Consider the following 26,653-nt stretch of genomic DNA (forward strand, 5'->3'; position numbering starts at 1 on the left):
TAGCTCTAATTGGTACTTTTAAAATAGTTTTTGACTCTTCCTTTGATATCATAATGTTGCTTGTCAGTTTTTATCATCAATATCTATTACACCATGTCCCCATATTTATTTATCATTGATCTCTAGATTTAGAAACTAGATAATAACGCATCTTACAGTGTGTTTATAATTCACAGAGGTCTTTAAAATATATTTTGTCTTCACAACAATTTAATGAATTGAAAATCAAAGTAGAAGAATTATTTGTCTAAGGTCACTGTCCTAGTAAATTGACAGAGATGAGTTTTAGACCAGGTTTTCTTTCTTCAGATTCTGTGCTCTTTCTACTATAGCACAGGTTTTGTGTGTATGTATATTCCTAAGAATTTCTGTGGGTAAAAAATTATTGTTATTCTGGCTTCTGTGCCATTGATATTGGCCTTACTGAGGATTATCTTGTTGATTATCCTCAGCAGGTGAAATGGCTGGATGACTTTTAAGCAGCTCAGGTGCTAGTGTAATCTTCTGATGATAAAAATGAAATTAGGGGGCACCTGGGTGGCACAGTCAGTTAAGTGTCCAACTTGGTTTTGACTCAGGTCATGATCTCAGTGTTGTGAGATTGAGCCCCACGTAGGGCTCAGCGTGAAGTCTTCTTGGGATTCTCTCTCCTTCTCCCTCTGCCCCTCCCGCTCATACTCGTGCTCTCTCTCTCTCTCAAATAAAATAATCCTTTTTAAAAATGAAATTAACAGAATCAACCAATAGTATCCACCATTCAAAAGCAGTTTCTCGATAAATAAAAACAATGATAGCTTAGTATTCTCACAGTGAAAGAAAAGAAATCCCAGGAGGAAAGGAAGACTTCTACTTCCAAGAAAGAGATATTGAGTCACAGCAGGCCAACACTCCCAGTACAACAAGTAGAGAAAAATGGTTAAGTTACTGAGGAAACAGGGAGAGACAGGAACATGTGACTAATAATCCATGAGAAAAATAACAGAAGCAGTTCCATAGATGGTCCTTTTATTAGAGTTTATAAACAAATATTTTAAAATAATGTATTAATATATTTTAAAAGAAGAGAAAATGAAGACATTTAAAATATTACTAGAAAGTAGAATCAAAATTAGAATCAAAATGAATCAAGTGGTCATTTGTTCTTTTAGATTCCACATATAAGTGAAATCATGTGGCATCTGTCTTTGTCTGACTTACTTTACTTAACATAATACCCCTTAGATCCATCCATATTTTGCAAATGGCAAGATCTCATTCTTTTTTTATGGCTGAATAATATTCCATTGTGTATGTATATATGTATGTGTATAAATATACATGTACCACATTGTCTTTTTTTTAAAGATTTTATTTATTTAGAGAAAGAGTGTGTGCATGAGCAGGGACAGAGCAGGGGTGGGGGAGCAGAAGGGGAGGGAGAGGCTTTTTAAAAATAAAATTAAGCCAACTCTGCACTGCCCCAGGGCAGGGCTTCGTCCCACAACCCTGAGATCATGACCTGAGCCAAAACCAAGAGTCAGGCACTTAACCAACTTAGCCACCCAGGTGCCCCCCATCATCTTTTTAAAACATTTTTCTTTTGAAATATAGTTGACACACAATGTTACATTAGTTTCAGGTGTACAACATAGTGATTGGACAGATCTCTACATTATGCTGTGCTCACCACTAGTGCAGCTACCATCTGTCACCATATAACACTATTTCAATACCATTGGCTGTTTTTCCATGCTGCACGTTTTGTCCGCATGACTTATTCCATAATTGGAAGTCTGTATTTCCCTCTCCCCTTCAGCGGTTTTGCCCATCCTTCCACCTACTTCCTCTCTGGCAGTCATCAGTTTGTTCTCTGTATTTATGGGTCTGTTTCTGTTTTTTGTTTATTTTGTTTTTCAGACTCTACATAGAAGTGAAATCATACAGTATTTATCTTTTCCTGACTTATTTCACTTAGCATAATACCCTCTAGGTGCATCCATATTTTGCAAATGGCAAGATCTCATTCTTTTTTATGGCTGAGTGATAATTCCGTTGTATATATACCACATCTTCTTTATTGATCAATCTGTCAGTGACGTTTGGGCTGCTTCCATATCTTGGCTATTGTAAATAATGCTGGAATAAATGTAGGGGTGCATATATCTTTTTGAATTAGCACATTTGTTTTCTTTAGGTAAATACCCAGTAGTGGAATTACTAGATTATGTGGTATTTCTGTTAATTTTGTGAGGGACCTCCATACTGTTTTCCACAGTGGCTGCCTCCTTTTGCATTCCCACCAGCAGTGTACAAGGATTCCTTTTTCTTCACATCCTTGCCAACACTTATTTCTTGTCTTTTTGCTTCTAGTCATTTTGATAGGTGTAAGGTGATATCTCATTGTGGTTTTGATTTGCATTTTCTTGATGATTAGTGAGGTTGAGCATCTTTTCATGTGTCTATTGGCCATCTGTGTCATCTTTGGAAAAATGTCTCTTGAAGTCCTCTGCCCATTTTTAAATCAGGTTATTTGGGGGTTTTTTGGTGTTGAGTTGTAAGAGTTCTTTATATATTTTCCATATTAATCCCTATAGGATGTATCATTTGCAAATATCTTCTCCCACTCAGCAGGTTTCCTTGTCATGTTGTTGATGTTTTCAACAAAGGAACTGCAAAAGTTTTTACTTCGGTGTAGTCCCAGTATACCACATCGTCTTTATTCATTCATCTATCAATGGACACTTGGGTTGCTTCCATATCTTGGCTTGTTTAAGTAGTACTGCAAACAAACAGACTCTTAAATATAAAGAACAAACTGCTGGTTGCTGGAGGGGCAGTGGGTAAGGGATGTGTGAAATGGATAAGGGAGATTAAGAGATACAAATTTCAGTTGTAAAAAAACATAGTCTTGGAGATTAAAAGCTTAGGCAATATAGTCAATGATATTGAAATAAAGTATAATGACAGGTGATGACTGTACTTATGGTGAGCACTGAGTAATGTGTAGATTTGTTAAATCAATGTATACCTGTAATTAATGTAACACTATCTTAGTTATACTTTAAAAAACAATGAAATGGATACTCAAGGACTCAAAAATATATCTGAATTAAAAGCTCATTTGATGGGGTTAATAGATTAAACATTGCAGAGAAGGGGATCCATGAATTTAAAAACAGTCCAGTAGTAAGTATCCAAACTGAAAATCAGTAACAAGTATGGAAAATAAAGGAGAGAGAATAGGAGGAATACTTCAAAAGGTTTGATATACATGTAATTGGTATCCCAGAAAGAGAAAAGGGGGAAATGGGACAGAAGAAATAGTTGAAGATACAGTAGGCAAAAATTTTCAAAACTGATGAACAGCATCAACTGATGATCCAAGAAGCAAAGTGAACCCTCCTGCAAGAGAAATATAAAGAAAAACGTTATTTGGAACAACATAGGTTCCTGAAAATCCGAGACAGAGTGAATATTTGTAAATTAACCAGAGAATACTTTTAAAGAGAAACTATAAGACTAATGGTTAGCAATAAAACAGTAACTATATATGTCAAAACAGAGTGCCCTGAGATCATTATAAAGTTTTGAAAGAAAAACACTGCTAAACTTAAATTACCCTTCTGGCAAAAATACCTTCAAAAATGAAAGCAAAATAAAGATTTTTACTTTTAGACAAACGAAATCTGAGAAAAATAATCTCCATTTACTCTATAAGAAATGCAAAAGGAAGTTTTTCTGGCAGAGAGAATGACAAAGGAAAGGGATACTAATGGTAAATATAATATTGACTTTTTTAAAAAGATTTTATTTATCTGAGAGAGAGAGAAAGAGAACACGAGGTGGGGAGGATCAGAGGCAGAAGCAGACTCCCTGCTGAGCAGGGAGCCCGATGTGGGACTCTATCCTGGGACTCCAGGATCATCACCTGAGCCGAAGCAGTCGCTTAACCAACTGAGCCACCCAGGCGCCCTAATATTGACTTTTAAAATGAAATAATAACAATGTCTTGGGGCATTTATAACATGTATAAAAGTGAAATATATGAAGATGATAGCCTAAAAGGAGGGAGTGACTTAATGAGTCAAACAATTGTAAGGTTCTTTTGTTGGTCAGGAAGTGGCAAAAAAAAAAAAAAAAAAAATGGCTTACAGTGTATAAAAAGTCAGGGATGCATACTGAAATCTCTAGGGTACCACAAGTAAAGTTACAAGAATGAATAAAGTTCACCCAAGACATAAGGAAGAAAAAATAGTCTTGAATTACCATCACAAATTAGCAAAATATGGGATAGGAAGGGAAACCATCTTTAGACATGGGATAGAAAGCAGCACAGGACCATGATCCCTGACAGAAAGGAAACAAAGTGAGCATTATAAAATTGAGGATAGTTTTCAGGCTGCAGTAAAGAAAGGAAATACAGGCCAGCCATCTTCATAGAGGTCGGGATTTGGGGAGATGGAGATGACTGGAATTTTTGTGGCAAAATATCAAGGAGGAGGAAGCTGAACGCAGGTCTCTGGAGATCTGCCCTCAAATCTTTGGCTGAGCACTGATGTGTATATATATATGAAGTAGGCCTCTAGAGTTCTAGAGAGGATCCTCTGGAAAGCACAGTAGGCCAAACAATTTCCAGAGATCACAAAATATGGAGAATAGTTTGCATTCCCACTACAGAGTCGAGAGTCCTCATACTACACAGTACATTGGGCAGATTCACCCCAGCTTGTTATAGCAGACCTGTGAAATTAAAGCAGAATTAAACTAAAATTCAATAACAGTTATTTGAAAAATCCCCAAGTATCTGGAAATTAAACAACATACTTCTAAATCAGGGCAGGGAATAAATCACGAAGAAACAGAAAAAAACTGTTTTGAATTGAATGAAAATGAAAATATATGTCAAAGCAATGCTTGGAGGAAAATGCCTTTATTAGAAAAGAACAATATTGTAAATCAGTCATCTAAGTGTTCACCTTGAGAAAATTGAAAAAGAAAAGCAAATTAAATTCAAAATAAGCAGAAAGAAGTAAAAAAGATAAGACTAAACATATAAAAGGCATTTGACAAAGTCATTATAACTTAAAATATATCAATAAAGTCAGTAATCCTGTAGCTAGACCCAAATTACCAGTATCAGAAATGAGAGGACATCACTACAAATCCAACAGACATTGCAAGAGTAATAAATATTATGAACAACTTTATGATAATAGATATGACAACTTAGATGAAATTGACTAATTCTTTAAAAGACACAAACTACTAAAGCCTACATAGGAAGAGACAACCTGAATAGCTCTGTATTTCTTTTAAACTGAATATTTGTATTTCCACTTGATTTCTTCCAGAAAAAGAGGAAGAGAAAGAAACATTTACTATTTCATGAGGCTTAGTGTTACCCTGATAGCAAAGCCAGTTATGGACATTTCAAGAAAGGAAAACTGCAAAATAGTATCCCTCATGAACATAGACTTCAAGTTCTTAAGATAATACTAGCAAATCAAATCCAGCAACATACAAAAAGGATAATACTCCATTATCAAGTAAGTTTTGTCTCAAAAAATGCAAGACTGCCTTAATATTTGAAAACCAATAAATGGCGCTCGCTTCGGCAGCACATTTACTAAAATTGGAACGATACAGAGATTAGCATGGCCTCTGTGCAAGGATGACGCGCAGATTCGTGAAGCGTTCCATATTTTTCATGTACCAAACAGCGCACTGGGTGTTATACGCAAACAATGAATCATGGGACACTACTATATCAAAAACTAATGATGTAATGTATGGTGATTAACATAATAAAAAAGAAAACCAATAAATGTCACCATTTTGTTGATATGATAAAAGTCATGTGATTATGCTAATAGTCGCAGGAGAAGCATTTTACAAAATTGAACATTCATTCTTGATAAAAACTTGGTAAACTTAGAAGGAAATTGCCTCAACCTGATGGACATCTATTAAAAAACTGCAGTTAACATCATAATTCATGGTGGAAGATAAAATGCTTTCTTTCTGTGATCACTTCTGTTCAACCGTCATCATTTCCATTCACTTTTGTACCTGGGGGTACTAGCCAGTGCAAAAAGGCAAGGAAAAGTAGATAAATAAAAGGCATACAGATTGAAGAAGAAAAAATAAACTATCTTTGTTCAAAGATGACGTTATTGTTTATATTGAAAATCCTAGGAATCTATCAAAAGGAAGAAAAACAAACAAATCTAGAACTAACAAGTGTGAGTGTAGCAAGGTCCTAAGATACAAGATCAATCTACATAAATCAATTGTATTTTTATATACTAGTTAAAGAAATGGGGGTCAATTTAACAATATGTGCTAGATCTATACACTGGAAACTAAAAGAAAAAAATTGCTGAAGTTAGAGGCATACATACATACAGGGTTTGGAAGGCTCAGTACTGTTAACATTGTTGGATCTCCCCAAACTGATCTATAGATTCAGCAGAATCCAGTCAAAATTTCAGGCTGACATATTGATACTGAAATTTATGAAGGACCTAGACTAACCAAAACAGTTGTGAAAAATAAGAAAACTTGATGCTCTGCACAGCCTGATTTCAAGGATTACTATTACCCTATAGTAAAGAAAACACTGTAGTATTGGCTTATAGATCAGTGGCACAGAATAGAGCCCAGAAAGAGACCAATGTATGTATGGTCAACTGGTTTTTATTAATAGCACCATGGTAATTCAATGAAGAAATGATAGTCCTTTCAATAAATGTTGCTGGAACAATTGAGTATTTATATGCATAAAAAATGAACATCTTTTACCTCATAAACAAAAATTACTTCAAAATAGATCATAGATCTAAAAGTAAGCTAAAATTTTAAAACTTTTAAAAGAATACATGAGGAAAAACTTTGCAACTTTGCGTTAGAGAAAGACTTCTTAAATAAGACATAAAAAGCGTGAAGCGTAATGAAAACTTTGATTAGATTTTATCAAAATTTAAAACTTTCTACTTTAAAAGACACCATTAAGAAAATGAAAAGGCAAGCTGCAGTTTGGGGGAAAATATTTGCAAAACATACACAGGCATACTTCATTTTATTGTGCTTCTCTTTATTGCATTGTGAAATACTATGGTTTTTTGGTGTTTTTGTGTGTGTGTATGTGTTTTTTTGTTTGGTTTTTTTTTTTAGTTGAAGGCTTGTGGCAACCCTGCATTGAGCCGATCTATCACTACCATTTTTCCAGCAGCATTTGCTCACTTCATGTTTCTGTGTCACATTTTGGTAATTCTCATAATATTTCCACTTTTTCATGATAATATTTGAACTGCAATCTCATAGTAAACCTTTTAATGGGTGAGGAGTTTTTTTTGTGTTTTTTGTTTTTAAGAGAGAGAGTGTGTGTGCTCATGAACAGATGGGGGAGGGGCAGAGGGAGAGACTCTTAAGCAGACTCCATGCTGAGTGCGAGCCTGACACAGGGTTCAACCTCACGATCCTAAGATCATGACCTGAGCTGAAATCAAGAGTTGGGCACTTAACCAACTGAACCACCCATTGCCCCAAACAAGGAGTTGTTTCTAGTGGGTGAGCAAAGACAGTGATTTCTTAAGATGGAATCTGTTCTTCATGAAGATGCTGTGAAGATTGTTGAAATGACAGCAGTGGATTTGGAATGTTACATAAACTTAGTTGATAATGCAGTGGCAGGGTTTGAGAAGATTGACTCTAAATTTTGACAGAAGTTCTACTGTTGGGGAAAAACCATCAAACAGAATCTCCTGCTACAAGGCAATTGTTCATAAAAGGAAGAGTCCATTGATGCAGCAGACTTCATTGTCTTATTTTAAGAAATTGCCACAGCCACCCAGGCCTTCAGCAACACCACCCTGATCAGTTAACAGCCATCAACATTGAGGTGCGACCCTCTTAGAGCAAAAAGGTTATGACTTGCCAAAAGCTCAGATGATGGTTAGCAGTTCTTAGCAATAAGGTAATTTTTAATTAAGGTATATACATTGTTTTTCAGACGCAATGTTATTGCACACTTACTAGACTACCCTGTAGTGTAAACATAACTTTATATGCACTGGAAAAAACAAAAATTTCATTTGACTGACTTTATTGCAATATTCCCTTTTTGCAGTGTTCACTTTATTTTGGTGGTCTGGAACTGAACCTGCAATATCTCTGAGGAGGCCTGTACCCTAAAAAGGAAGTTGTTCATTCATTGCTGGTAGCAATTAAATAGTACAACTACTTTGGAAGACACTTTCTTACAGTTTTTTACAAAGTTAACATAGTATTACCATACAATCTAGCAATTGTACTCCTTGATAGTTACCCAAGGGAGTTGATAATTTATGTCCACACAGAAATCTACATGGGAATGTTTATAGCATATTTATTCATAATTGTCAAAACTTGGAAGCAAACCATGTTTTTTAATAGGAGCAAAGATAAAGTGATACATCCATACAATGGAATATTATTCAGCAATAAAAAGAAATGAGCTATCAAGCTTCACAACAATATGGAGGAACCATAAATACATATTGCTAGATGAAAGAAACCATGCTGGAAAAGGTATACACCATATGATTCCAACTACATTGCATTCTGGGAAAAGCAAAAGTTATAGACAGTACAAAAGAACCAGTAGTTGCCAGGGTTTTGGGGGAGTACAAGAGAGGGATGACTAGATGAATCCTGGAGCATTTTTGGGGCCATGGGACTATTCTTTATGATACTGTAAAGGTGCATGGATGACATTATGCATTTGTCAAAACCCATGGAACTGTACAACATTTAGAGGGGATCTTGATGTAAACTATAGTCTTTAGTTAATAATAGTGTATCATATTGGCTTATTAATTATAACAAATGTATCATACTAATGCAAGATGTAAATAAGAGAAACTGGGGTGAGGCAGATACATGGAAGTTCTCTGTACTTTCTGCTCAATTTTTTTGTAAATTTAAAACTTTATTAACCTAAGTCCATAGTTAACATCAGTGTTCATACTTTGTGTTGTATATGTGTGTCTATGGGTTTTAACAAATGTATAATGACATGTAATGTTTTTGTCCAGTATTGGCATTAGAGTAATGCTGTCCCTATAGAATGAGTTAAGAAATGTTTCCTCTATCTCCTGGAAGAGATTGTAAAGAATTGGTATAATTTCTTCCTTAAATGTTTGGTAGAATATACCAGTAAGTTCCTGTGTGCTTTCTGTTTGGGAAGGTTATTAATTATTGATTTAATTTCTTTAACAGATATAGTACTCTTCAGGTTATCTATATCTCCTTTTGTGAGTTTTAGTGGATTGTATATGTAAAGGAATTGGTCCGTTTCATATAGGTTATCAAATTTGTTTTTTTTTTTAAAGATTTTATTTATTTATTTGACAGAGAGACACAGCGAGAGCAGGAACACAAGCAGGGGGAGTGGGAGAGGGAGAAGCAGGCTTTCTGCTGAGCAGGGAACCCGATGTGGGACTCGATCCCAGGACCCTGGGATCATGACCTGAGCTGAAGGCAGACGCTTAACGACTGAGCCACCCAGGCGCTCTAGGTTATCAAATTTGTGGGCATAGAATTGTTCATGGTATTCTTTTATTATTCTTTAATGTCTATAGCATCAGTAGTGATGGTTCCCCTTTCATTTCTGTTATTACTAAATCTCCGTCTTCTCTCTTTTCTTTTTCTTTTTTTTGTAAAGATGGATGCTTTTACCTGACAGTCTTCTCTTTTTTGTTAATCAACCTAGCAAGAAGTTTATCAATTTTAATCTTTTCAAAGAACCAGCTTTTGGTTTCATTAACTTTTATTGACATTCTGGTTTCACTTTCATTGGGTTTTACTTTAAATTCCATTATTTCTTTTCTTCTACTTACTCTAAATTTAATTTGCTCTTTTGACTTTTTAAGATCTAAGTTTAGATTATTGATTTTAGGTCTTTTTTCTTTTCTAACTTTACATTCAGTGCTATAAATTACCCTTTAAACACTGCTTTTGCTCCATCCCACAAAATTTGGTAAGTTGTATTTTCATTTGGATCACATCTTTTTTTTTTTAAGATTTCTTTTATTTATTTGACAGAGAAACAGCAAGAGAGGGAACACAAGCAGGGCGAGTGGGAGAGGGAGAAGCAGCCTTCCCGCCAAGCAGGGAGCCCGATGCAGGGCTCAGTCCCAGGACCCTGGGATCATGACCTGAGCCGAAGGCAGACGCTTAATGGCTGAGCCACCCAGGTGCCCCGGATCACATATTTTTAAATTTTTCTTAAGAAGACTACTTTGTCCCATGTATTCTTAGAAATGTGTTGCTTTGGGGGCGCCTGGGCAGCTCAGTCAGTTTAGTGTCTGCCTTCAGCTCAGGTCATGATGGTTCTGGGCTCAAGCCCCGCATCTGGCTCCCTGCTTAGCAGGGATTTTTATTCTTATAAACTTTTTTTTTAATTTTATTTTATTATGTTATGTTAATCACTATACATTACATCATTAGTTCTTGATACAGTGTACCATGATTCATTGTTTGCATATAACACCCAGTGCTCCATTCAGTACATGCCCTCTTTAATACCCATCACCAGGCTAACCCACCCCTCCACCCCCTCCCCTCTAGAACCCTCGGTTTGTTTCTCAGAGTCCATAGTCTCTCATGGTTCATCTCCCCCACTGATTCCCCCCCTTCATTTTTCCCTTCCTATTTTCTTTTTCTTTTTTTTTCTTTTTAACATCTAAAGTATTATTTGTTTCAGAGGTACAGGTCTGTGATTCAACAGTCTTAACACAATTCACAGTGCTCACCATAGCACATACCCTCCCCAATGTCTATCGCCCAGCCACCATCCCTCCCACCCCCCAGCACTCCAGCAACCCTCAGTTTGTTTCCTGAGATTAAGAATTCCACGTATCAGTGAGATCATATGATACATGTCTTTCTCTGATTGACTTATTTCGCTTAGCATAATACCCTCTAGTTCCATCCGTGTCGTTGCAAATGGCAAGATTTTGGGTTTTTTTTGATGGCTGCATAATATTCCATTGTATATATACACCACATCTTCTTTATCCATTCATCTGTCGATGGACATCTTGACTCTTTCCATAGTTTGGCTATTATGGACATTGCTGCTATAAACATCGGGGTGCACATACCCCTTTGGATCACTACATTTGTATCTTTGGGGTAACCACCAGTAGTGCAATTGCTGGGTCATACGGTAGCTCTATTTTCAACTTTTTGAGAAGCCTTCATACTTGTTTTCCAGAGTGTCTGCAACAGCTTGCATTCCCACCAACAGCATAGGAGGGTTCCCCTTTCTCTGCATCCTCGCCAACACCTGTCATTTCCTGACTTGTTAATTTTAGCCATTCTGACTGGTGTGAGGTGGTATCTCATTGAGGTTTTGATTTGGATTTCCCTGATGCCGAGCGATGTTGAGCACTTTTTCATGTATCTGTTGGCCATTTGGATGTCTTCTTTGGAAAAATGGCTGTTCATGTCTTCTGCCCATTTCTTGATTGGATTATTTGTTCTTTGGGTGTTGAGTTTGATAAGTTCTTTATAGATTTTGGATACTAGCCCTTTATCTGATATGTCATTTGCAAATATCTTCTCCCATTCTGTCGGTTGTCTTTTGGTTTTGTTGACTGTTTCCTTTGCTGTGCAAAAGCTTTTTATCTTGATGAAATCCCAATAGTTCCTTTTTGCCCTTGCTTCCCTTGCCTTTGGCGATGTTTCTAGGAAGAAGTTGCTGCGGCTGAGGTCGAAGAGGTTGCTGCCTGTGTTCTCCTCTAGGATTTTGATGGACTTCTGTCTCACATTGAGGTCTTTCATCCATTTTGAGTCTATTTTTGTGTGTGGGGTAAGGAAAGGGTCCAGTTTCATTGTTCTGCATGTGGCTGTCCAATTTTCCCAACACCATTTGTTGAAGAGACTGTCTTTTTTCCGTTGGACATTCTTTCCTGCTTTGTCGAAGATTAGTTGACCATAGAGTTGAGGGTCCTTTCTGGCTCTCTGTTCTGTTCCATTGATCTATATGTCTGTTATTGTGCAAGTACCATACTGTCTTGATGATTACAGCTTGGTAATAGAGCTTGAAGTCCAGAATTGTGATGCCACCAGCTTTTCTTTTCTTTTCAACATTCCTCTGGTTATTCAGGGTCTTTTCTGGTTCCATACAAATTTTAGGATTATTTGTTCCATTTCTTTGAAAAAAGTTGATGGTACTTTGATAGGGATTGCATTAAATGTGTAGATTGCTCTAGGTAGCATTGACATCTTCACAAGGTTTGTTCTTCCAATCCATGAGCATGGAACGTTTTTCCGTTTCTTTGTGTCTTCCTCAATTTCTTTCATGAGTATTTTATAGTTTTCTGAGTACAGATCCTTTGCCTCTTTTGTTAGATTTATTCTTAGGTATCTTATGGTTTTGGGTGCAATTGTCAATGGGATCGACTACTTAATTTCTCTTTCTTCTGTCTTGGTGGTGGTGTGTAGGAATGTCACTGATTTATGTGCATTGATTTTTATATCCTGCCACTTTACTGAATCCCTGTATGAGTTCTCGCAGTTTTGGGGTGGAGTCTTTTGGGTTTTCCACATAAAATATATCATCTGCAAAGAGTGAGCGTTTGACTTCTTTGCCGATTTGGATGCCTTTTGTTTCTTTTTGTTGTCTGATTGCTGTGGCTAGGACTTCTACTACTATGTTGAATAACAGTGGTGTTAGTGGACATCCCTGCCATGTTCCTGACCTTAGGGGGAAAGGTCTCAGTTTTTGCCCATTGAGAATGATATTTGCTGTGGGCTTTTCATAGATAGCTTTTATTATATTGAGGTATGTACCCTCTATCCCTATACTCTGAAGAGTTTTGATCAAGAAAGGATGCTGTACTTTGTCAAATGCTTTTTCTGCATCTACTGACAGGATCATATGGTTCTTGTTCTTTCTTTTATGAATGTATTGTATCACATTGATTTGTGGATGTTGAACCAACCTTGCAGCTCAGGAATAAATCCCACTTGGTCATGGTGGATAATCCTTTTAATGTATTGTTGGATCCTATTGGCTAGTATTTTGGTGAGAATTTTTGCATCCATGTTTATCAGGGATATTGGTCTGTAATTCTCCTTTTTGTTGGGGGTCTTTTTTCTGATTTTGGGATCAAGGTAATGCTGGCCTTATAAAATGAGTTTGGAAGTTTTCTTTCCATTTCTGTTTTTTGGAACAGTTTCAGAAGAATAGGTATCAATTCTTCTTTAAATGTTTGGTAGAATTCCCCTGGGAAACCATCTGGCCCTGGTCTGTTGTTTGTTGGGAGATTTTTTGATTACTGCTTCAATTTCCTTGCTACTATGGGTCTGTTCAAGTTTTCTATTTTTTCCTGGTTCAGTTTTGGTAGTTTATACATCTGTAGGAATGCATCCATTTCTTCCATATTGTATGATTTGTTGGTATATAGTTGCTATTAATATGTTTTTATAATTATTTGCATTTCTTCGGTGTGGGTTGTGATCTCCCCTCTTTCATTCATGGTTTTATTTATTTGGATCCTTTCTCTTTTTGATAAGTCTGGCCAGGAGTTTATCAATCTTATTCTTTCAAAGAACCGGCTCCTAGTTTCGTTGATCTGTTCTACTGTTCTTTTGGTTTCTATTTCATTGATTTCTGCTCTGATCTTTATTATTTCTCTTCTCCTGCTGGGTTTAGCCTTTATTTGCTGTTTTTTCTCTAGCTCCTTTAGGTGTAGGGTTAAGTTGTGTATTTGAGACCTTTCTTGTTTCTTGAGAAAGGCTTGTATTGCTATATACTTTCCTCTTAGGACTCTCTTTTCTGCATCCCAAAGATTTTGAACAGTTGTGTTTTCATTTTCATTTGTTTGCATGAATTTTTTTAATTCTTTAATTTCCTGGTTGACCCATTCATTCTTTAGTAGGATGCTCTTTAGCCTCCATGGATTTGAGTTCTTTCCGACTTTCCTCTTGTGACTGAGTTCTAGCTTCAAAGCATTGTGGTCTGAAAATATGCAGGGAATGATCCCAGTCTTTTGGTACCGGTTGAGACCTGATTTGTGGCCTAGGATGTGATCAATTCTGGAGAATGTTCCATGGGCACTAGAGAAGAATGTGTATTCTGTTGCTTTGGGATGGAATGTTCTAAATATATCTGTGAAGTCCATTTGGTCCAGTGTGTCATTTAAAGTCTTTCTTTGTTGATCTTTTGCTTAGATGATCTGTCCATTTCAGTGAGTGGGGTGTTAAAGTCCCCTACTATTATTGTATAATTGTCGATTTGTTTCTTTGATTTTGTTATTAACTGGCTTAAAAAATTGGCTGCTCCCATGTTAGGGGCATAGATATGTACAATTGTTAGATCATCTTGTTGGATAGACCCTTTAATTGGATATAGTGTCCTTCCTCATCTCTTATTATAGTCTTTGGTTTAAAATCTAATTTGTCTAAGGATTGCCACCCCAGCTTTCTTTTGGTGTCCATTAGCATGGTAAATGGTTTTCCACCCCCTCACTTTCAATCTGGAGGCATCTTTGGGTCTAAAATGAGTCTCTTGCAGACAACATATTGATTGGTCTTGTTTTTTTATCCAATCTGATACCCTGTGTCTTTTGATTGGGCATTTAGCCCATTTACATTCAGGGTAACTATTAAAAGATGAATTTAGTGCCATTCTGTTGCCTGTAGGGTGACTGTTACCGTATATTGTCTGTAATTCCTTTCTGGTCTATGTTACTTTTAGGTTCTCTTTTTGCTTAGAGGACCCCTTTCAATATTTCTTGGAGGGCTGGTTTCGTGTTTGCAAATTCTTTTAGTTTTTGTTTGTCCTGGAAGCTTTTTATCTCTCTATTTTCAGTGACAGCCTAGCTGGATGTAGTGTTCTTGGCTGCATATTTTTCTTGTTTAGTGCTCTGAATGTATCATGACAGTCCTTTCTGGCCTGCCAGGTCTCTGTGGATAGGTCTCTTGCCAGTTTAATGTTTCTGCCATTGTAGGTTACAGATCTCTTGTCCTGAGCTTCTTTCAGGATTTTCTCTTTGTCTCTGAGACTTGTAAGTTTTACTATTAGATGTCGGGGTGTTGACCTGTTTATATTGATTTTGAGGGGGGTTCTCTGTGCCTCCTGGATTTTGATGCCTGTTTCCTTCCCCACATTAGGGAAGTTCTCTGCTATAATTTGCTCCAATATACCTTCTGCCCCCCTCTCTCTTTCTTCTTCTGGGATCCCATTATTCTAATATTGTTTCATCTTATGGTATCACACTTATCTCTCAAGTTCTGCCGTCGTGATCCAGTAGTTGTTTATCTCTGTTTTTCTCAGCTTCTTTATTCTCCATCACTTGGTCTTCTATATCACTAATTCTCTCTTTTGCCTCATTTATCCTAGCAGTTAGAACCTCCATTTTTTATTGCACCCATTAATAGCCTTTTTGTTTTTGACTTGGTTAGATTTTAGTTCTTTTATTTCTCCAGAAAGGGTTTCTCTAGTATCTTCCATGCTTTTTTCAAGCCCAGCTAGTATCTTTATAATCGTCATTCTGAACTTTAGTTCCGACATCCTACTAATGTCCATATTGATTGGGTCCCTGGCAGTCGGTACTGCCTCTTGTTCTTTTTTTTTGAGGTTAGTTTTTCCATCTTGTCATTTTGTCCAGAGGAGAATAAAGGAATGAGAGAACAAAATGCTAACAGGGTAATAACGATCCCAGAAAAATATACACTAAACAAATCAGAAGAGACCTGAAACCGGGGGAAAAGAAAGGGAAAGAAAGAACGAAAAAAAAAAAAGAGAGAAAACCGAGAAAAAAAAAAAGAATATCAAGTATGATCAGGCTGGTGAATAGAACAGTGCCACACACTAGATTTTGGGCATATTTTGGTCTGTTAGAAGAAACTGCCTCCCAAAATTTCAAAGAAAGAAAAACTTATATATGTACAAAAATAAGGGTAAATAATGATGAAGAGATGGAATATGACTCTAAAGATGAAAATCATAAAAGACTTTATAAAAGGAATTGATAAGAAGTTGGTTGAAAAAAGAAAGAAGAGAAATTTAAAAAATAAAAAAAGGGAGAGAATGTGATCAGGCAGGAGACTACAACAAAGCCATATACTAGAGATTTAAGGAAAATTTGGGTCTGTTAGAAGAAACTGTATCCCAAAATTTTAAAGAGAGAACAACTTGTATGTATACCAAAAATAAGGTTAACTATAATAAAGGGTTAGAATATGATGCTGAAAATGAAAAATAAAAAAGATTTTTTAAAAAGGGATTGATAAGATGTTGGTTGGAAAAGGGAAAAAGAATAATTAAAAAAAAAATAGAAAAAGGAAAAAATAATTTAAAAAATTAACTTTGAAAGACTAAAGAATCATGGGGAAAAAAACCATGAATTTTATGTGCTGTATTCCCCTAGTGCTGCAGTTCTGCCATTCTCATTGATTGGTAAACTTGGTCTTGGCTGGCTGTTCTTGCTGATCTTCTGGGCGAGGGGCCTATTGCAGTTGATTCTCAAATGTCTTTGCCGGAGGCAGAATTGCCCCACCCTTGCCTGGGGCCAGGCTAAGTAATCTGCTTGGGTTTGCTCTCGGGTAGCTTTTGTTCCCTGGAAGTTTTCCATCCAGGTTTGGAGGACGAGAGTGAAAATGGCGGCCTCCCAATCTCCGCCTGGGAGGAACCGAGAACTCAGGAACCCACTCCTCAGTGAGCCCCCAGAGAAAAGCAGTCAGTCACTCCCGTCTCCCTGGTCTCCCGCTGCACTCCATGCTCACCCGGCCTGTGACCTAGCGTTCTATCTCTGGCGCACGACTCCATGTGGAGTCTCCAAACCCAGCAGATTCCTGCAGTGAGCTCTTGTGCCACTCCTCCCCGGAGAGGAAGGGGAGTCTCCCCGGTTCTGCAGCTTGTTGGGTCCCTGCTGAAAGAGCAGTGGCCCGACTGTGCCGTGGATCATGGTTTATGGCAGCCCGGAGCTGAGAGCCCGCTCCTCGGCTCCATCTCTGCAGCCGGCTTCCCCACTCTGATACCTTGGAGCTCTGCTGCATTTAGGCACCCCCGGTGTTTTTGTGACCCTGAGGGTCCTGAGACCACACTGTCCCAGCAAGGGTTCCACCTGCTTAGCCACTGCGGTGATGTCCCTCAGTGGAGCCGACTTCTAAAAGTTCCGATTTTGTGCTCCGCTACTCTGTCACTCGCCGGTATTGGCTGATGGAGGTCCCCTGCCCCGTGGTCTGTCTTCCCGAATATTGCCTCGGATTCACTTCTCCGCACGTCCTACCTTCCAGAAAGTGGTCGCTTTTCTGTTCAGAGAGTTGCTGCTATTCTTTTCTTCAATCTCCTGTTGAGTTTGTAGGTTTTCAGAATGGTTTGATCCCTATCTAGCTGAATTCCTGGGACCAGAGGAGCTTTAGGTCTCCTACTCCTCCGCCATCTTGCTCCTTCTATCTCTCATAAACTTTTTAAGATGTTTTATGGCCCATACTGTGGTTTGTCTTGGTAGATGTTCCATGTGAGCTTCAGATGAATGTGTATTTTGCTCACTAGTCTGTTTTCACCAGAAAAAAGATGTGAGAATGTCTGTCTTTTACTCTATTCTCTCCAACATGGTATGTTATCAGAAATTTTATCCTTGCCAATCTAATTAAAAAAAAAAAGAATATTGTACCATAATTTCAGTTTGTACTTCTTATCATGAAGGTAGTTGTGTATCTTTTCTTATGTTTAAGAGGTATTTGAATTTCCTTTTCTGTGTATTTCTTGTTCATATTATTTGCCTATTTCTCTCTATGTGTTGATCTTTTTCTTATTGGTTTATAGAAATACTTTATGTAGGGGTGCTTCAGTGGCTCAGTCAGATAAGCATCTGACTTTGCCTTAGGTCATGATCTCAGGATCCTGGGGTCGAGCCCCACGTCAGGCTCCCCACTCACCAGGGAGTGTGCTTGTCCCTGTTCTTTCCCCCTGCTAGTGCTTGCACTCTCTCTCTCGCTCTTTCTCCTGCTCTAATAAGTAAAAGAAGTCCTTTATGTATAAAAAAATTAGCCTTTTGTCTTTCAATATGATTTGTAACTATTTTAACCCTAGTTTGTCATTTGTATTTTGACTTTGCTGATTTTTGACAAGAAGAAATTTAATATTTTAAATGTAGTTAATTTTATTGGGCCTTTTTTGTTTAATTTATAGCTTCCAGATTTTGCACCATAAGTTAGAAAGGTCTTTCCCACTCAGAGATTATAAAAAGTATTCTTTTATATTTTCTCGGAATATTGTTAAAGCCGGTTTAAAAAAAAGAAAAAAGGTCTTTCTCATTTTAAAAAGTATAACAGATTCCCATTTCTAGTTTTTTTGGCATCTGCGTGGTTCTCTTTTTCTACAGATAACTAAGAGTGGATTGGCAGTGTTATTTAGAAGCTCCCTGAGTACTTCGATGTATAATTTATCTCATCTAAGAATTTGAACTCCTTTTGTTAACCAGATTTCTGACAAGTTCTTTATTCATTAGAGAATTCAATTCTAATTTATTTATACTTATTTCATCCATTTTTTTGTTCAGAACAAAGCCCATTTTCTTTGATATAATGTATGCAGAAGCAAAATAGAAATCGACTTTTCTATTACTGGCTCATTTCTATTTTCTGCTCAAATTCTTATTTATTTTTGACTGTGGGCTTCTCTTGATCTTTCTCTTCCTAAAGTCTCTAGAATAGAAGGGGATGACTCTGTCCACAGCAAAACTTATTTCCCATTTACTTAGCTTTTTCAAGAAACATTTAATGAGCAACTACCACATACTTAGCCACATTCAAAGATAGAAACAAAATTTATGATATTTTGGTCCTTTTAAGGAGGAAAGGCAGGGTTATTACACATAACGATAACAGTATTAGATAAAATAAAATAAATAATAGTATTTCTCACTTTAGTTATAGCCCACAACTTGTTAAACTTTTTGTTTTGTTTTTTTTTTTTTTTGCTTGCAAGCATGGTTGGACTATGCCTAGAAGAAATACCTAGAAGTCCTGAAAGAACTTTTTCTTCTCTGCAGTTCTAAGACATAGATGTCTTAGAATCTAGACATCTTAGAATCTAGAACCATTTTTCTAAGGTGCAGTGGTAAATAGGATTCTCAGAAGTGGACATACAAGAAGGCTAGGCCATATTTGTATCAGCTCCAAGTGTTCTACGAAGCCAGTCATGGCATGTTCTTTCAACCACTTGTGGCAGGTAGAATATGTTTTTATTAAGTTATGCTAGCTTTCTAATAGTATCTTTTCTTAAAGGAAATAAGACCCATTTATTCAAAGAGCTTACGATTCATCTGTCCTTCTGGTCAATTTTCAGTATTTCCTTTGGCCTTTTTTTTTTTGGTCTTATCAGTTAAATTCAAGTTGGCACTTGCCTCTTAAAAGCTACTAAATAAATTCCGACTTTAAAATGAATAGAGGTCCCAACTTCTTTCACAGTATCTTAGAGCTTAAAAATCTACATACTAACAAATATGGACCTGCTTTTGCTTTCTTGGAAAAAGTAAAGTTGATCTTAATAGAACCCAACTATATTTTAGAAATTGGCTTTCTTTGTTAATATAATTATAGCTGCAGTTTCACTAAAAAGCCTCTTTTTTTTTTTTCCTGAGAATTTATTGTGTAGTGAGATTCTTTCCTACTATAGCACCAGTCTGTGTAGTTGATGTGAAAAAACCTTTGGGTATGTTTGTTTTTATAATATAATTTTGCCCTCCTACTTGACTTCCTCTTTCTGTTGGGTCTTTCCACATCCCCATGTGTCCTCACCCAGTTTGGGAGCAATAAGGTAGATGAACATAGAAACAAAGGGAGCTATATTAGAGTTCTCAAGTCAGTGATCATTTCTTTCTCTTTGCTTGTCCCAGTGTCTTGAATTGAATTGATATATTACATGACCATAGGATATTATAGAAAATATATTGACCTAGTACCTGAAAATTGTAAGGCAGTCATTATCTTTTTCCTGGAGAAACAGGTGGTGTTTATAGCTCTTACTTGGAGCAGAGGGGGTACAGGTTGAAGGGATGGGTGGTATTCTGAACCACAGGAGTATAAAAATAACTGTGGGGATAGATGCAGTAGAACAGAATTAATAACACATCTGGACTAGAAGAGCATGCTAACAAGCAACAAATCAACTAGCAGTCAATGAGATCATATCTCACAGTTAAATGAGTTAGAATAATGCATCATATAATAGATGGAATAATTAACCACAGTATGATATTTCAATGGCTGTCTGTATAATGATGAAGTCAAATAAGCTTTAGTAGGTAAGCATTCAAGCCTTGGTATTAGACTACCTGACTGCCACTTATCAGTAGTGTGGATTCAAGCAAATCACTCTGTCTTATTTTGCATCAGCATCTATGTCTGTAAGGTGAGGATAACAATACACCTACCTTTGCTTAATACATACACACACTCACTTGCACTGCAGTGAGAATATAGTTCCAGACACATAGACAAAAAGCCCTCAATAAATGTTGTTTCTTTACTTCTTTTCTTTCCTTAAACTTTCTTATACTACCATAAGAGTAATAGAGTATTGCAAGCTTAACAGTGATAAATTAAGTATTTGTTAATAGCAAATATTTGTATTAAAGCAATAAGCAATTCTAGCTTGTTTTTAAGAGTTAATAGCTAGTTTTGTCCATTATTTTAGATTTTTTCCAATGGTGATAATCATTTTATGATATAAGTTGAGTGTCCTTATCATCTTATCCTTATTAGGCTTATATTAAACTTTCATGAAGTTGCAGATTTACCCATTTCATTCTTTTTTTTTTAATAACGAAGAAAACGTTTTTACTTAGAAGAACATTAAATAGCAAATAAAAAACATCACAAGTCAAAAGAGAGACCGAAGAAAGGAAAAACTTTTCTATTTTAGTACCTTTAACACCACTCTTTTTCCTGTTTTTTGAACAAAGGTTTCCACAAATGATGTCTGCTTCCCTCTTTGCAGAGAATGGTATATAAACACAATCTTGGCTAAATGTAGAAAGATAGTGTAGTTTCTTTTTTTTTTTTTATGTTAATCACCATACATTACATCATTAGTTTTTAATGTAGTGTTCCATGATTCATTCTTTGTGTATAACACCCAGTGCTCCATGCAGTACGTGCCCTCTTTAATACCCATCACCAGGCTAACCCATCCTCCCACCGCCCTCCCCTCTAGAACCCTCAGTTTGTTTTTCAGAGTCCATAGTCTCTTATGGTTTGTCTCCCTACCCATTTCATTCTTTGTGGCATTCTCTAATCTTAATTTTTTTCTTATCTAATTTTTTTCTTATCTAAATGTAATAGAAACTCCTTCCTCTAAATACATTTAATTAGTCTTTTGACATTTTTCTTTGTTTAATAACAGTTATAATTTCTTCCGTCATTTCATATGACTTAAAATTTTTTCTTCTGAGGTGTTTCTTAAAAATGTTGCTTAATATATAGCCCCCTCTTCCACTTAAACACTTACTTCATTCTTGTGAGTCACCTAGAAAAAATACATTTGAATGAAAAAAATCACATTTTAAAAATCAGACTGTTTGTCTTTGAAGGATCCACTCTATGGTAGACATAACAGCTAAAGAATTATAGGTACAGATAAAGTTTAATTGATACTATTACTACTTGAAACTTGGGTTTTTCCTGAGCACTTACAGAAATGGATCTTAATATATTAAATACAAGATTTATCTTCTTACATGCTTTCATTTATACATTAAGTCTTAACAGTTATGCTTTGCCTGCCTTCAAAATCAGACAGCAACCATTCATCAGAAAAAGAGCACTTAAAAGAGGGAGACTGCTTAGTGTTCATTTTCAGTTTGAATTTAAAACTCTGTTTTACTCCCACTGTTAAAGGCTAAATTAGGGCTACTTGTTTCCTGTGACAGTGTGATTCATGGTCCACTTTCCATGGAAAAGATGGTGAGATTTAGAAAAAAAAAAAGTGGCTTAAGATAAAGAGACACGAGGGGATCACTCCCCTAGTGAAATCAAACAGTCCTTCAAGGTCCAGTTCAAGAGCTGACTTCCCTGAATTGACTTATCTTGCTGATTTTCAAAATTGGAAAAATGGTAGCTTTAGGATTTGGTGCTCCCCGAATGATTTTTATTATTTTTTAATGGCAGTCCATATAATGATTACATTCCTATTTTTTAATTTTCATTATGTGTAATCATTTATTTTCATGAAGCATAAGCAGTATCATCTAAAGTTTGAGCCTAGACCAGAAAGTCATTAGGAAATTCTATTGGGTAGGAAATGTGTTTTTTCAGTTGTCATCTGACCTATTTAGTTTTTTCATGGTTTAGTTATTAAAACAAGTTTTCCATGACTTTTAGAATAGGAATAGAAGCCAAGATTTATTATATTGCTTGATAACATTTACTATAAAAATCTATATATTGCCTCTGATTGGAATATTAAATTTGGTTTCAATGAATCAAACTTTCAAGTAGTATCTTTTTAAGTGTTCTTTATGGAAAAGAAGACAACCAGGGGCGCCTGGGTGGCTCAGTTGGTTAAGCAATTGCCTTTGGCTCATGTCATGATCCTGGAGTCCCGGGATCGAGTCCCGCATCGGGCTCCCTGCTCAGCGGGGAGTCTGCATCTCCTTCTGACCCTCTTCCCTCTCATGCTGTCAATCTCTCATGCTTTCAATCTCTCATTCTCTCTCTCTCTCAAATAAATAAATAAAATCTTAAAAAAAAAAAAAAACATGGTCTGGAGCAAAACAATATGTATTATGACTAATTATACTGTTATCTTTTCAGGCTCATGAGAGGCTAGAAGATTCAAAACTAGAAGCTGTCAGTGATAATAACTTAGAATTAGTCAATGAAATTCTTGAAGATATCACTCCCTTAATAAATGTGGATGAAAATGTGGCAGAACTGGTTGGCATACTCAAAGAGCCTCATTTCCAGGTAAATTTTACCTATTAGTTTTCTTCCTAAGTCCCCTGTATTCCCAAAGTATTCTCTTTTCGTAGTTTCAGTTTAAGGCGATTTATTTAAGGTTATTTAGAGCCATATTTTGTAAATATGTAAATTCCAACTTAGGTATTTTAATGTCCTGAAATACCGAGGATATCAAAACAGACACACACAACTAATACACACTACATAAATGTATAGCAAAAATACATCAGAATGGGTTTTCCATTGTGTAATTAAAACCAGCCTTGATTCACCACTAGACCACATGCCAGAGACATTTTTCTTACTGTGATAATAGATTTTACTTCCTCATTACCACTGTTTCACAGCCCTCCCTATTAAAGCTATTTCAGTATTGCTTCTGAGACTGAGATGCAATCAGTGACCTTGGAACAAAAGAGAACTGTGTAAGGATAGAAACTAATCCATAACATTTCCTCCATAGGTGCAAAAAAATAAGTGCATTTTAAGCTTTGGTCTGTAGCAGTGAAAACTAAATCTGTTTAACAAAAAAGTCAGTTTTAGAAGAGAAAATGGAGGGGAGGGGGGAGAGATTTCTTATCAACCTGTAATTTAGTGTGGCATTGGGACAGTATTAGAAAAATAGACCAATGGAAGAGAATAAAAAACCCCAGAAATACATACACATGTATTTGGCAATTTGATTTATGATAGAGATACTACATTTTAGGGGAGAAAAAATGGACTGTTCCATAAGTGGTGCTGGGCTAGAAGGACAAAATGTTTTTCACTATAAATCTTAGCATTGAAAATCAAATGGCAACACCTGTTTGGTTTTTCTCAAGGAGTTTCTGTGACTCTTCAACAATGTGGCTGCAAAATACAAAGGTTTATAGTGAGTTAGTTGCTCCGTGAATCAGTATCTTAAAGTACAAAAAAATGGACACATATCAGAAACATACATGCTTGTGCCAGTTGATGAAGGCCTTACAAGGCACAGTAAGCCATTTGGACTTTATCTTGAGGACAGTGGGAAACCATGAGAGGAGAGAGTGGGAAGTAGTACACAAGGAGAGGGCAGATTGTGGAGCAAGATGGTTAAGCACTAAGGCAAGAAACTATGACGGCAGTGTCGAGAGCAGAAAATAGGATTTTCAAGTTTTAAGCAGTAAAATCAACAAGACTTGGTGATTGGTTACATGTGATAGTTGCAGAAGAGAGATGTGGGAAGTTGATAAGGATAGGATTTCTAACAAGTAATTGATGGCACTCACTAAGATAAGGAACACTCTAGAAGAAGCTGACATGTTAATGTTAAGGTAACCAGCCATGTTAAGTTTGTGATACCTTAGGAGCATCTGGTAGAGCTTTCAGGCATGCTATATATCTTTAATAAATATGAAATTTAATAAGTATATAAATTTATATAAAGTTTAATAAATAGAAAATACTGGCAAGCAAAAATTTAAAAATTAAGACATTGCATTCTTACTACCCAGATCTTACTGTACTATCCTAGTACATATTTCTCCATACTTTTTCTGTGCAAAATGTACATATTTTTCTCTTTACTGGTTGAGGTCCTTTTGTACAAGCTATTTTGTAACTTACCCTTTTTTTTCAGTCATTGATTTCCACTTTTCCATTTCAGTGGATCTCCATTTCATGTAATACACATATTATATTCAAACATCTCCATTTGACACCAAAATATTCTTTACAGCTGGTTTATACTTATGGATTTCCAACCTAGATTCGTGTGTGGCATTTGGATGGACCATCCTTTCTCCCTTGATTATGATGTTGACCTATTAAGAGACCAGACCATTGCCCTGAAGAATGTCCCACTCCCTGGATGAATCTGGTTGTCTCTTCGCTGTGTTGTTTAGTTATCCCTTCTCTTTCTTGTAAACAGAAGTTCTATCTAAAAGGTTGATGATTCAAGTTAATTATTTGGAACTAGAATGCATCATTAGTGATGTAATGCAACATGAATTAAACTACATCAGAAGATGTGTGACACCTCGTTAGCCCACCAGTACTGTTGCTGAGATTGGTCCCTTGATTAAAGGCATAAACAGTCTAATCCTTCCTTTGAAATACTTTTCACTAGGACATAATCTAGTGTGTTATTATTCTAGGAACACTATTTCCTGTTCAACCATTTATTTACTTATGAACACAAATTAATCCTTACCTGAATCAGTATTTTCATTAGAGGCTTCAAAATGACATTTTTCAGATTCTCTCATTCAACATTGTGTAGCTGCTGTTCTTATATAAAGTAGAGCTTTTCCTTGTCAACTGAACTATTTAGTTAACCCATAATGCATTTCATACTGAAAAATCAGGGAAATGCCTGATCCTTCTCTTTACCAGTTTATAAAGAATTATTTAAAATAGCAGTCTTGAATGGCAACAGATGAAGTTTTCAGTCCTTCTGTTTTTTAAATAGCATTGTGCAGTTACAGATTTTTCATTATTCAGTATGTTTCAATCCTCTACCATCTTTACTCTTTGATTTTCAAATTATCATGACTGGCTAGTTGTGGACAAATTTTTAGTCTGTGAATCTGAAGCTCATGAGAATTCTGGAAGTTATCAGTGTTTAAGTAGTGGTTCAAGTCACAGGAGTAGATAATGCTGGCTAAGAAGGCATAGGGTGAAAACTAAGCAGCCCAGGTTAGAGATTTAAGCAACTTCTAGCATTATAGAAATAATCCTTACATGTGGACTTGTGATTTTTTTTCTTTTTGAAATTTTCTTTAGTCTCTTACAACATATTTTCCTGAAATGACCAGAAATTACCAATTTAATTCATATCCTGATTGCTTCTGTTCTAATTTGTTGACGTTTTTCTCTGTTCTTTCTATTTTGATTTGTTTTTGAGCTCCATCCACTCAAAAAAAATTTTTTAACTCAGCTTTATTGTTGAGTATACACAATTATAATGTAAATGAAAAACTAAAATATATAAAAATATTGTAAGAAGTTCCTAGAAAACTAGATCAAAATCATCCATGATGATAGCACATACATAGTAAATGTAGGAGGTAAAATTATATTCATGACCTTTACTGTCTCATTAGGTGTTTTTTTTCCCTCCCTTAAAATACATGTTTTATAAACTAAAGTCTTTATAAATAATATAAAAGCTCATCACTGTTATTAGATGCTGTAAATATCCATTTTCTATTGGATGTCTTTTTAGCAGACATTTTATATGGGTAAGAAATATATAGTATTACTAACATAACAGTCTTAGAGTAAAAATTAGGGTCTGTACCATTTGAATTTTTTTTTTTTTAAGATTTATTTGGAAGAGAGAGGGAGAGAGAGAGCACAAGCAGGGGGAACGGCAGGTAGAGGGAGAGGGAGAAGCAGGCTCCCCCCTGAGCGGGGCTTGATCCCAGGACCCTGAAAGCATGACCTGTGCAGAAGGCAGGCGCTTAACCAACTGAGTCACCCAGGTGCCCCTGTACCATTTGAATTTGTCTGATACCCAATAAATAGGGATTGATGATAAATATGGAATGATGATAATGTTGATGACAGTGGCAGCAGTGAATTCCAGTGCCTTAAGTGTACCACACTTGGAAATCTAGGTTCAGTTTCCACTGACCATGTCACTTTTTAAAAAAAAAGTCATAAAACTCTATCAGTCTCTTCAAATCTTTTAAAACAAGGAATACAATATTGTTTATGTTAATGTACTATATATATATTTATATTTCTT

General features: G+C 36.1%; 1 protein-coding gene and 1 non-coding gene across 9 annotated transcripts in view; both read left to right on the forward strand.

The window, feature by feature from the left end:
* The window catches only part of PALS2 (protein associated with LIN7 2, MAGUK p55 family member), a 135,645-nt gene that overhangs the window by 48,355 nt on the left and 60,637 nt on the right, over positions 1-26,653 (forward strand). For all 8 annotated transcript variants that reach the window (XM_073898976.1, XM_073898975.1, XM_073898979.1 and 5 more), the window contains one exon: positions 22,792-22,944. In XM_073898976.1, coding sequence (XP_073755077.1) covers positions 22,792-22,944 — 153 coding nt within the window. The remainder of the gene's footprint in view (positions 1-22,791; positions 22,945-26,653) is intronic.
* LOC112825367 (U6 spliceosomal RNA) lies at positions 5,582-5,685 on the forward strand. The gene has a single exon (XR_003208666.1). It is a non-coding gene; the product is annotated as a U6 spliceosomal RNA (small nuclear RNA).

The sequence above is a fragment of the Callorhinus ursinus genome, unplaced genomic scaffold (assembly GCF_003265705.2).
Source record: "Callorhinus ursinus isolate GAN/ISIS: 27379988/994484 unplaced genomic scaffold, GSC_fseal_2.0 scaffold12, whole genome shotgun sequence".
Lineage (NCBI taxonomy): Eukaryota > Metazoa > Chordata > Mammalia > Carnivora > Otariidae > Callorhinus > Callorhinus ursinus.